This window comes from Xyrauchen texanus, chromosome 7 (assembly GCF_025860055.1).
Source record: "Xyrauchen texanus isolate HMW12.3.18 chromosome 7, RBS_HiC_50CHRs, whole genome shotgun sequence".
NCBI lineage: Eukaryota > Metazoa > Chordata > Actinopteri > Cypriniformes > Catostomidae > Xyrauchen > Xyrauchen texanus.
Genome location: NC_068282.1, coordinates 13,914,274 through 13,927,774, shown reverse-complemented (window position 1 = coordinate 13,927,774; position 13,501 = coordinate 13,914,274). Strand labels below are relative to the sequence as shown.

At 36.8% G+C, this 13,501-nt stretch overlaps 1 protein-coding gene across 6 annotated transcripts in view; it reads left to right on the top strand.

The window, feature by feature from the left end:
• LOC127646169 (calcium-dependent secretion activator 1-like) overlaps positions 1-13,501 on the top strand; it is a 154,676-nt gene that overhangs the window by 46,274 nt on the left and 94,901 nt on the right. For all 6 annotated transcript variants that reach the window (XM_052129649.1, XM_052129648.1, XM_052129647.1 and 3 more), the window contains exon 3: positions 5,324-5,656. In XM_052129649.1, coding sequence (XP_051985609.1) covers positions 5,324-5,656 — 333 coding nt within the window. The remainder of the gene's footprint in view (positions 1-5,323; positions 5,657-13,501) is intronic.

Here is a 13,501-nt window from a genome sequence, read left to right as displayed (position 1 = left end):
GATAACTATAGTTTCTCTGCCTTAATCCTTAAACCTACACCTAACAGATAGTGTCATAAAAAGCAAATGTGAGATGGAAAACATCAGTTTGTTTTAAGTTAAACTCTGTAGAGTTTTAAATCAACAAAACAGACCTATCTACCTATAGTTGTTAGATGAAAAACACAATTGCTGAAGCAACCACCTAATTTTGTGGTGCTTCTATGACAGTTTAAGATCACATGTAAACTCGCATGCTCTTCAGGACTCGTACCCCTGTCCTTTGCAGCAGCATCGCAAGTGCAATGCTCTATCAGTTGCGCTACCATGTAATTTGATCCCATTTGAACAAGCTTGTAAATGTAGTTGATAATGTAATGCAAATTTTTAAATGTATTGCCTTACAAGTCTTGTTATAAAAGTGTTTAGATGTCATAAGATTGCATTGTGTGAAGAACAGGGTTAAAAGTACCAACTACTAATCAAACATTTAATTCATGATTTGAAAGGGAATAAAGCTCATTGTTGTTGTAGTGCCTCAGGTGTTCATTTCAGCAGGAAACTGACGTGAAACAAGCCTCGTAAAAATTATTTGGCAAAACTGTATGTATAGTCCTGTCCAAAAAACTGTTCTCTTTGAAGAACCGTTTCACTCAGAAATATGTCATGTTACATAAGTAAATTGGGTTGCGAATGCCATTTCGTGATGACTTTTGAATAATTTATTTTTGTTAGATACTAGATAAATGGTATTAGATAAGGACATTAAAAATAATTGACAACTAGAGATTGTAGATGGTGTACAAGACATTTTTCTCTGAATTCGCCAAAATTGTCCCCCAAATAATAATTACCAGAATGAATACAGATGAGATCTGTGTCTCAGTACATGTGAGGTCATGGCACAATATTAACCTTCTACAAGCGATTAGCTCAGGCTAATGATAGCAGAAAACAATGAAATCACAAACCAAGCCCTTGATTATTGTACTGGGTATTTGAAATGTAGAGTAGGATACTCAATTGTAGTTACCGCACTGCAGATTAGACAAAACATTTAGGTGAAGACACGCCTTTATATTAGTGAATTATCATACAAATGAGAGTGGCTAAATAGCCCTTCAGGGACAGCTCTTCTTAGCTAAAACACATCTCAAATACAAGTGCTTACACATGCTCTGGAAAGAGATTGCTCTGCTAATGGATTAGAGTGTTGTGGTAAGGTCAATAAATTACTTTTGCTGTAGTTTGTGTTTCTGAGGATGCTAAATAGTTTGCACAACATACAGCCGGAAGTGGTTATTAGAACAAATTTTTATCTATTCAGTGTGTTTAATTGTCATTGTAGTATATAATGATTTATTGTATCCAGTAGTATAGAATATTTTTGGAACAAAGATGGCTGAAACTCTGGGCGGCAAAGCTGCGCTCTATGACAAGTGGTATTAGGGGTGGGACATAAAAAAAATAAATAAATGGACACACCCATAAGTGCAAGATGAGTCATCAATATTTTTGGTCTGTTTTCTCAGAAATGAAAGAATGTTAATCTTAAAAGCGTATATCCGCTATAAAGTAGATACGAATAGAGAGGAGACAGTTGGACCTCTTCTGCTTTATTTCCAAAAGCCATTTCAGTTGGACCAGAAGAATAAAATCACTAATGTTCTCTCCAGTTACTCTGGTTTGAATGAGGAAATATGTTCACACTAATTCAGAGACAGAGAGAAAGAAAGAGACCACTGCAACATTGTTGCCCACACTGATCCAATCATTTCAAAGCAGTGAAATTTTACAGTTACCATTGCTTTCCATAGCTTTAATGGCATTGGTTATAGGGCTGTCATGATTATGAAATTTGGCTGACGATTAATTGTCAAACAAATAATTGTGATTATGACAATTAATTGTCTGTTTTAGGGCTGTTACGATTAATTGTCTCGTTAAGGGCTTTCACAATTAATTTTCATAGATTAGCATATTTTTTAAGGTGTGCTTTTTTATGCATGTGTGCTTCATAATAGAAATAAACTATGATTTCTTTTAAAGGCTTTAAAAACTAATGATGAACAATAATGTTTTAAATATCAAAATATTTCTAAATACTTAAAATATGTCTCTATTTTTGGTCAACTTTAGTTTTGGTAAATTTTAAATTTACACTAACTCATATATTCCTTTTTTTTATATATATATTTTTATATAATTTATATATATTTAATATAGTTATATTACATTTTTATAATTATATGCGATAGTGAATACTTTCTTCACTTTCACACGTTATTTTAATGCTCTGATTAAACCCACGACTCTCAAGCCCTTATTTGTCATTAAGCAAAGCCTTTGAGATTTCGTTTCATAATTTTATCACTCCACAGAATAAAGTGTGCATCTCCTTCTCTTTGTCACTTTGTGTCATTAACAGTGTGTGTATGAACCAGGAAAATTTGCCATTACACGATCATTTAAAGTGAAACCGGAGTGCTTTGTGTTCACTATCAAAGTTTACACTTGTTCGTTTATATTTTTGCAGGAGTTTGGCGTGAGCCTCTGCTGACAGCATGCGTATCAGAGCGTTTCACGCGCTCTTCAGGGGCCAGATTCGCGAAATATGCATTTTCTTCTTAATTTCTAAATTAAGAAAAAAGTTATGAATATTTTGTATTCCCGCAAAAACGTATAAGAAAGAAAGTTCTTATTTTTGTTCTTAAAAAGTTTTTTAAAAGCATTCAAATTGTCTTAGAAAGTTGTCTTAAATTCTAAACGGTCAGATATTTAATTAATTTACTTGGTTTTTCATGTTGAGTCTGAAGTCGCAATGGGTTGTTTATGTAGAAATTAGATTTTTTTAACTGTTTTGTGTTTGATATTTTTATTTTCGGCTTTCAAACCATGTAAATGCTATCACCAAATTCAAACAATATACAGTGAGGAAAATAAGTATTTGAACACCCTGCTATTTTGCAGGTTCTCCCACTTAGAAATCATGGAGGGGTCTGAAATTGTCATCGTAGGTGCATGTCCACTGTGAGAGACATAATCTAAAAAAAAAAAATCCAGAAATCACAATGTATGATTTTTTAACTATTTATTTGTATGATACAGCTGCAAATAAGTATTTGAACACCTGTCTATCAGCTAGAATTCTGACCCTCATAGACCTGTTAGTCTGCCTTTAAAATGTCCACCTCCACTCCATTTATTATCCTAAATTAGATGCACCTGTTTGAGGTTGTTAGCTGCATAAAGACACCTGTCCACCCCATACAATCAGTAAGAATCCAACGACTAACATGGCCAAGACCAAAGAGCTGTCCAAGGACACTAGAGACAAAATTGTACACCTCCACAAGGCTGGAAAGGGCTACGGGGAAATTGCCAAGCAGCTTGGTGAAAAAAGGTCCACTGTTGGAGCAATCATTAGAAAATGGGAGAAGCTAAACATGACTGTCAATCTCCCTTGGACTGGGGCTCCATGCAAGATCTCACCTCGTGGGGTCTCAATGATCCTAAGAAAGGTGAGAAATCAGCCCAGAACTACACGGGAGGAGCTGGTCAATGACCTGAAAAGAGCTGGGACCACCGCTTCCAAGGTTACTGTTGGTAATACACTAAGACGTCATGGTTTGAAATCATGCATGGCACGGAAGGTTCCCCTGCTTAAACCAGCACATGTCAAGGCCCGTCTTAAGTTTGCCAATGACCATTTGGATGATCCAGAGGAGTCATGGGAGAAAGTCATGTGGTCAGTTGAGACCAAAATAGAACTTTTTGGTCATAATTCCACTAACCGTGTTTGGAGGAAGAAGAATGATGAGTACCATCCCAAGAACACCATCCCTACTGTGAAGCATGGGGGTGGTAGCATCATGCTTTGGGGGTGTTTTTCTGCACATGGGACAGGGCTGACTGCACTGTATTAAGGAGAGGATGACCGGGGCCATGTATTGCGAGATTTTGGGGAACAACCTCCTTCCCTCAGTTAGAGCATTGAAGATGGGTCGAGGCTGGGTCTTCCAACATGACAATGACCCGAAGCACACAGCCAGGATAACCAAGGAGTGGCTCTGTAAGAAGCATATCAATGTTCTGGCGTGGCCTAGCCAGTCTCCAGACCTAAACCCAATAGAGAATCTTTGGAGGGAGCTCAAACTCCGTGTTTCTCAGCGACAGCCCAGAAACCTGACTGATCTAGAGAAGATCTGTGTGGAGGAGTGGGCCAAAATCCCTCCTGCAGTGTGTGCAAACCTGGTGAAAAACTACAGGAAACGTTTGACCTCTGTAATTGCAAACAAAGGCTACTGTACCAAATATTAACATTGATTTTCTCAGGTGTTCAAATACTTATTTGCAGCTGTATCATACAAATAAATAGTTAAAAAATCATACATTGTGATTTCTGGATTTTTTTTTTTTAGATTATGTCTCTCACAGTGGACATGCACCTACGATGACAATTTCAGACCCCTCCATGATTTCTAAGTGGGAGAACTTGCAAAATAGCAGGGTGTTCAAATACTTATTTTCCTCACTGTATGTTAATAAAAGCTTTTTAATGTGGTGACAAATCATGCTTATTCAAATTGATGCACTGCATATAGTGCTCTCTCTGTGATCATAGTATAATTAAGAGTTCATAGAATAATAATATATAACATTAGAAAACTGACACTTTATTTTTCAACCCCCTTCCACATCCCTATCGGAGTTGGGCACAGCAGAGACAGCCTCCGTCACCCTTTTCCATTTACCCACCTCTTACTTTCCAACGTGATAATTTTTCTTTACAGAAATGTCCTTAACAAGAACATCCAGCTCTTGTCTACTGAATTCTCCTATGAAGGGTAGTGTCATTAAACTAACACATCTCACACATTTTACATTCAAAAATATTATCATGAGGTGTTTGCTACTTTAAAAAATAAAATAAAACAGATACATTTATCGTTATGATTTATCAGTGTTGAATATTGCATTTTTAAGGCAAACCCATGAGTTTAGAATTTTTAATGAATTTGAATGCCCAATAATCACGTTTGTCTCAAATAACCGTGGTTAAATCACATCGCGATCAGACGGTTATTTAATAATCGCAATGGGCCTACTTGGTTATATTACTATAGTATATCATTTTAGTTGATATTGTATCCATCACAGCATAGAATATTAAAGCAAAGCACTGAGACATAATTTACTCCAGCAGATTGGAGTGATTGATAACATGGTGAATGTTTTGAAGTCACCGAAGTAAAATTTTTTGAAGAGCAGAGCTGTTTCACTGGTTCTACTGCAGAGAGTCCTTAAATATTTTTTTACCTCCCTCTCTCCGTATGACCTGTAGGTTTTCCTCAAGAGTGACCGTGTTGCCAAGATGGTCCAAACAGGAGGTTTATCTGCTCTGGACTGTCGCGAGGTGTTCAAGCGGCATATCGAGAAACGTGTTCGGAGCCTGCCAGAAATTGATGGTCTGAGCAAGGAAACGGTGCTGAGCTCCTGGATGGCAAAGTTTGACACTATCTACCGTGGAGACGAGGACCCACGCAAGGCACAGCAGCGCATGACAGCCAGCGCTGCATCCGAGCTCATCCTCAGCAAAGAACAGCTCTATGAGATGTTCCAGCTGATCCTTGGGATCAAGAAATTTGAGCACCAGCTGCTGTACCAAGCCTGCCAGGTAGGTGGGACAAATAAAACAACAATAAAGGGGCTATATAACTTGCTAGTAAAGACACATGGTCAACAAGAACACAGCTTCATGCTGCATCTTAAACGTTGTTTGGCTGAAAGGTACAGCATTTCCAAAACTTCAGTTAGAGTTTTTAACTGCACTGGGCTTAACAAGATAAAGAACCCCCCCCCCCAATGGCTAACCCACTTTTCCTTTGCTATCAGTGTGGGGAATTAGCATATTGTCTCCCCATGTTCGTCACACTGAAAGCCGACAAAACCACTGCCAAAATGACAGAAAATCAGTGTTAGTCCATTTTGTTCATAATGGACCTTTTATTGCTCAGATGGGAGCAGATTACAATAGAGCATTTACTTAGAGACTAAGTTTATTTGCTTGTGCAAATTAATTGTCATCGGTTCATAAATATGCCCAAATTTGCATTGTTCAAAGCACTCAAGGGATCTATAAGATATTGAAAAATACTTTTAGGCAAACGTGAGGGTACACATTATTTTATTAGGTCTGTATCCACTGGTAAGCATATCTCCACATTGGACTGACAAACAGAAAGGGAGAGGAGCAGAATAAGACTCTAAGGAGGGAAGTTCAGCAGAAAATCTGCTTAGTCCTGGCACTGTTCATGTCAATGTAATCAAAACATTACAGTGATGGCAGTGGTAAAATTGCTGCATCTGCCGACAAATAAACCCTCAACCAGCATTTTTCTCCAGTTCTGTGTGACAAGTATTCCTACAAGCTAAAGCACTGTTCCCATGACAAGCAAACAATGTTTCGCTTTTATACTATCATTTTCTGCCAGTGATATGTAAACTTAAAGGTACAGTATGCTAAAAATGAAAATTCGAACATTTATTCATTCTTACATGGAACACAAAAAGGAGATGTTAGGCAGAATGAGTCACCATTCACTTTTATTGTTTCTTTTTTCCAAACAATGAATGTGAATGGTGACTGAGGCTGACAGTCCTTAATATTCTGGCTAACATGTTCCTTTGTAAAAATGTTATATGGTTTGGAACCACATGAGTATATGATCACAGAATTTAAATATTTGTTTGAACTTTTCTTTTAAAACTAAATTTTTGCCCTCTTTTATACTGTACAATCTACAGTAATTCTCACGTACCTGGGACCATTTTATATTAATTATAACTAATGATTGAAATTCATTAAAGCTTAGTGGATACAGAAAAACACTGGGTTTTTATGCACTAATAAAATTATGTATTTATGTGCAGCATAATGACAGTAGTGTGAAAATTTTCTTACACAGGTTATAACAACAATAGTTATTGAGACTAGATATGAGGTTGATCCTAAGACTAAAGCTTCACATTTTAGGCTTGTAATAGAGAGATTGTTGTTTTTTAGTATTGTACATCCGCAATGGCATTTTATTTCTTGTGTAGATAGAGAAAACATGACTATCAAAAGAGTTATTTTGAAGCATATTCAATATTTTATGCATGCATTTGGGATGACTCAGATGCTAGTATGTCATATCATCCTGTTGGCAAGATCAAAGCTTTTTATCATCACAAAGCCATTGTAATTGCTCTGAGGAGTCATCAATCAGCTGGTCAATCACTGCTCATTTATACCAGCTTTGAAAAGCTCATTTATATTTGAGAAATGTCATGACAAGTAGTCTCATCTGAATTTAAGAAAGGCTTCATATACTGATTACATTTCCGAGAATGAAATAGAAGCATATTTACCATAGGTTTACAATAGAGTAATTTTTTATAAATACAACTCAATAATTCTCTATAAGAATATCCCCAATAGATTCATACTATACTTACTGTACTATACTTAGGCCTAAGACAGTGTAGTGCCTGAAGGTACCATCTGTACAAACAATAGTATGCAAGTATAAACACCATGGGGACACAATAAGACACATTCTGTCTCCTAGAGATGAACGTAGTTTGGTGAGAAAAGTGCAAATCAATCCCAGATCAACAGCAAAGGACCTTGTGAAGATGCTGGAGGAAACAGGTAGACAAGTATCTATATCCACAGTAAAACGAGTCCTATATCGATATATCCTGAAAGGCTGCTAAGCAAGGAAGAATCCACTGCTCCAAAACAGCCATAAAAAAGCCAGCTTGCAAGCTGAAGAACACCATACCAACTGTGAAGTATGGGGGTGGCAGCATCATGTTGCGGAGGTGCTTTGCTGCAGGAGGGACTGGTGCACTTCACAAAATAGATGGCATCATGAGGAAGGAAAATTATGTGGATATATTGAAGCAACATCTCAAGACATTAGCCAGGAGTTTAAAGCTTGATTGCAAAGAGGTCTTCCAAATGGACCCCAAGCATACCTCCAAAGTTGTGGCAAAATGGCTTAAGTACAACAAAGTCAAGGTATTGGAATGACCATCAAAAAGCCCTGAACTCAATCCGATAGAACATTTGTGGGCAGAACTGAAAAAGCATGTGCGAGCAAGGAGGCTTACAAACCTGACTCAGTTATACCAGTTTTGTCTGAAGGAATAGGCCAAAATGATCATAAGACAGGTCTACGATTAAATGTCAGTACTATATATATATATATATATATATATATATATATATATATATATATATTAATATAAGTGTGTTACAAACAATTTCCATTATTTTATCTGCAGGTTTTTTCAACCTAGCCATTTAATCATTTTGAATAAATTCAGCTATTTAGTTTCCAATCAGTTTTCAAGCACAACTTTATGTATTACTCAGACAACATGTATTGGTTGGGTTTCTTCACAATAAACCAAGCATTTTTTTGCCTTCGTATAGCAAAAAATGCGTAAATAAAGTTTCTCCCTTGCTCTTTCCATTTATCCCCAGGACTGTGTTGTGTAGGGCGCAAGGCCATGTGTAGGAGGCATTTTCTCTTTGGCTGCCAAAAGATGCTTCATACACCACCTGCAGTGTATTTAATGAATGCATAATCACACGTAATTGGCAAAAATTGTCTGCCGCTCTTTGAATTCAGTCAGAGCAACTGCGTTGTTGACTGCCCTGCACATCACAAATAAAAACAAACAATCATTAAAAAAACCTTCATTAGCCTTTCCCATAGCTCTATTTTTTACTTTTGAGAGGTGAGGCTTTACAAATGAGATTGTTAGCCCTTTGAATGTAGAGGCACAGAGCATGTATCAAAGAGAACGTTATAATAGCCCCATTTCTGCATTAATAAAAAAAAAAAAACCCTGAAAACTCTTACAGGAAAGCTGTCAAATAAGGATTAATAAGAATGAATGTACTGTAGATTTGCTCTAGGATTATTTTGCCATGCCATGGTTAAATAAGTGAATGACTTAACCTTCAGGGTGCTGTTTGTGTGCAGCGGTATCAGAATAGTTCGAAATGCACCTTATTTTCATCCTAACTACATATAAAGCCCCTGAAAGCAACATTTCCAGGTTTTGGATGAACCCATTGATTCTCAATGTGAAAATGTACAATAAATATAGGAATGCATTTACAAATGTTCATGGAAAGTATGATGGTAAATTAATGGTAATAATCTACGCACGCTATTGATGCTCATACATGCAATAAAGCCACTCAAGGAAAAAGGAAGAACTTGCGTGCACGAAATCTCCTTATTGCAAGCCACGAGTCTCAGAATAACAGGATAGTTTTAATGTATATACATCTAAAACAGCATATTTTGCAGCGTTCTAAACAACCATAAAGCCGTAAAATACGCTGTAGTAATTTCAAATGCCGTAAAAAAACATGTGAAAGTAGTTTAAAACAGCATATTGAACGTTGTTTAGTGTATGTGAAAAGCATTAGACACTTTTTACTTTTTCTATGTAGTATAATGAGCCCCACCCGCTGGTTTTCACAGCAGGTAAAGTTTGAGGTGTTCTCACCAAATCAGTGATGAGTCAGACCAGACCAGTTCACTGCTGCAGGTTCACAAGTTTGTTTGCTCACATAAACTTTAAGCTATTAAGGTTACATTTATGTGTCTTGCTGTCCACGGTGGAGGGGCTCAAGGAAGCATCTTCAACTCAAGCTCTGAAGCACCCCCCTGGACTATTAATAGGAGATGATTACGTGGGGCAAGATGCCTATGGTAAAGGTGGAGTTGGGGAGGTGGAGGAATGGTGGAAACAGCTGAGATCGCTTATATACTCTGGCTGTTAATTGAAAGATTAGATGGATTCGCTCCTCCCGAACTTATGGTTACGAACTTCATTTATTTCTACAAAAGTGTGCTTGTCATTTTACAGGATATATATATATAAAAAATTATGTGTTTTTTTAATCAGTCAATTAAAATACAGTGAGCTACATTTATAATGATTTGTAATGAACTGCTGTTTTTTACCCCATTAGTTCATCTTAATGCACCAGTGTTTTTCTTTTCTATTTGACATTTTGTACACAGAGGAAATTATAATAAGGTGTATTATTCAAATAGTGGGTTAGCACCTGTAGGTAATGTATTCGTCTCATTAATGATTGTTATTGATAACATCAGTACTGTTTGTGGTCGGTTGAGGACACTATGCGCCCGTGATCTTTTCTCTAAACACAGCACAGTTTAAATGGGAGAGTTTCGTGATATTAAATAAATAATTATATTAAATAAATAAATGAATAATATACACTTGTTCATGTGTGGTTTTTCCTGCTGGTAGTTCGTTATGAACATATTAAATATGTAGAATAGAATGAATGAAGATTTATTGTATTACTGTAATATACCATTAATTAAATCACAACGTGCTGTATGTATAGATACAAAATAAAGCTGTTATTATTGTTATCATCATAATAATTATTTACACATGGAAAGTATATATATATATATGTGACTAACTTGTTTCTGGGATAGCTCTGCAGCCATCTCTGATGCACATAGTATATCTCGTAAGTGTTGCTCACCCTTTTTCGATCTCTCATTTCCATTACTGTGCACTTATGCCCGCTATTTTAGTGAATGAGGGGATATGGGGCGATTTCGGACACAGCAATGGTCTATTTGTAGTAAAATGCCATGGTTATTTTTTCTGTATGAAAGAGTAAAATTTTGTAACAAAGCATTATCACATTGGCATATTACCTTTGTGATAACTTATCACATATGAAAGCATATTATTATATCAAAAGAATATGAACATGTTTGCTCACGCTTTTTAAAATGTTTGCTCAAACATTCTGAATACAGTTGAATGTCTATTGAAGCTGGTTTGCACCACAGTTGATTAAAAAAGTGATTTTGTAAGTCATAATAATGAGAATGTTTCTCATTATAATGAGATACAAAGTCACAGGTCGGCAACCTATGGCACTCGTGCCAGCATTGGCATGCGGAGGGATAATCACTGGCATGCCAGTAACGGTGAGAGAGGAGTAGACTTTTATTTATATAAATTCTGCACCTGCCTTCCAAACTACAACTTGATGTAATCCTTCCTCAAGATCACACAGCTTGTTTTCATGTGATGAGTCTAAACAAAAGTTAAAATGTGACGAGACTGCATTATACGTAACAGACTCATGCAGCGCTTGCAAGCCATTCGTGCATCACGAGCCGGCAGTGCTTCACATTCGGTTAATCGTGCGAGTAAACGTGCCCACTTTTTGCTTTTTGCTTTCAGAACAACACGTGATATAATAAGGAAAACACCACTATTAATCCACCACGATTAATCCTTGAGATTTCCAACCCAGCATACAGATACACCCTCCTTAAACCATAGTCACACTAAAAAATACATTAAACGATTAAAAGAGAAAACAAACCCATATCGTGGGGTCATAGCCATGTCATGTTCAAGTCCATTCAAAATATAAATTAAACCTGTAAATAAAGTTTTAGGATTTGGCAGATGCGATTCACCGAAAAGGGCTAAATAGTTGATTGGCTTGTGATGTGCGAATGGCTTGCACACGCAGCGTGAGTCTCATCACACTTTAAGTGTTAAGTCTCCAATTCAGCTAATGAACACATGCTGCGTGATCATGAGGAAGCATTACATCAAGATTTAGATTGGAATGCAGATGCGAAAAAGTTATATAAATAAAATAGTCTGCTCCTCTCTCGCTGTTGCTTGCGTACTAGTGATTATATGATAACAATGATATAATATAAGTAATATTTAAGATTCCACACAATTTCGGGATCAGTAATCAAATTAGTAAATTTGTGACATCTCTTTTTTACAAATTTTTTACAAAATTACAGGTTTTCTTTCATTAAAGCACTTTCACATGATGCTCTGTGAAAATGTACATGCAGTAATAATACTATCATTTGTAATGAAAAATGAAAGATTCAATTAGAAAAATGCTAAATAGAAACATTTTCACAAGTGGACTCATACTTCGGAGAATTGCATACATGCGTCTGGTCGTCGGCACAGCCATTGACCAGGAAAATAAAAAATAGCACTCCATGTCAAAAGGAGTCTGCTGAAAGCTCACCCTTTTTATTTTACAAAAGCGCAAGGTTTTGTTGTTATTGTGAGTGTACACATATAAAAGTAGACCCTTTATAGTCTCTAATGATGTCTTACATTTATTTGTATGCCCCAAAATGACGGATTATTTTAAATCTTATCCCGCAGTAATGATGAAAATATCCAGCAGGACGCGCCGGCAGAGGGTTAATAAGCAGTGTTGGGGGTAACGTGTTAAAAGTAACATGTGTCATGTAATCAAATAACTTTTTTGAGTAACGATAAATTTTAGACCATAATATCAAAGTTACTTTTTAAATCAAATAACATTTTGCTTTTTTACACTTCTTTCCCCATATTGCAAGAAAATTTGTGCAAACTTTGAGGAGACATAGTGCATGATGGGCATTGTAGTTCTAGAGAGTATGAGGCTTGCCTACCTGAAATGCATAGACAATTAATTTGTATTATGAGTGTGTGGCAAGAAAGCACAACAGCTACGAAAGAGAGAGTGCTTTTCTATTTAGTTGTAAAGCTTCACGTGTATCGACTGTTACCGTAAATTGCGTGTGTGTGTGTGTGTGTGAACCTGTTAAAAACCCTGACCTCGAACTTGCTTAGCAGTCTCCTGACTCCTCCATTGCCCTGAACGAAGAGCTTTTTACAGTGTGTGCGTGATTAGTAGTACTAGAGAGCGTTAGCCATGCTTATCAGCAATGGGCAGAGCACAACGAGTCTTCTTTTAGACCACCCTGAAAATTACGTTTTAAAAATGGCTAAATATTCACTTCAGTGGAATCCAGTTGGACACATAATTTGCAGCGGTGGATTTGTTGTGCGCTGGAGATTACGTGAGCAGCTGTCAAAAATTTTATAACACACATTTTCGTGGTATAATATAGAAGCCGGGAGAAGTCTTCCCATAGCCACGCCATGATTATAGTTACAGACAATGTAGAATGATCAATGTAGAATGCACTTGTCTTTCAATAGTTTATCGTTGTGTATGACTATTGCACTGAGTTGAGATGTATCCGATGTACATGCTGCATTCATTCATGAGAACACACACTCCACAGATGCAGATGTCCCAGGCAGGTATAAAACAAACTCCACAACTTGACTAAGTGTCCGAAGTTGATGATCTTGCTCTCCAGCTCACAAAAAAGGCCATCTTGTCAATGTTCCACTCAGTGATGTGACGAGTGACAATGTTTTTTGCGCAAGCCCACTCATCAAAGAGCGTGGTTTTGTAAATCAAACTGAGAGTGCTTGTTCTGGAATAGAAATGTTTGAGGTTGCTCTGAATATCTTTCCACTCTGGGATGTCTCTCGGTAGGGCCCACTCAAGTTTTTTCATGTTCTCCAATGAGCGGCTCCAATTTTGGAGGTAATCCACCGATGCAGA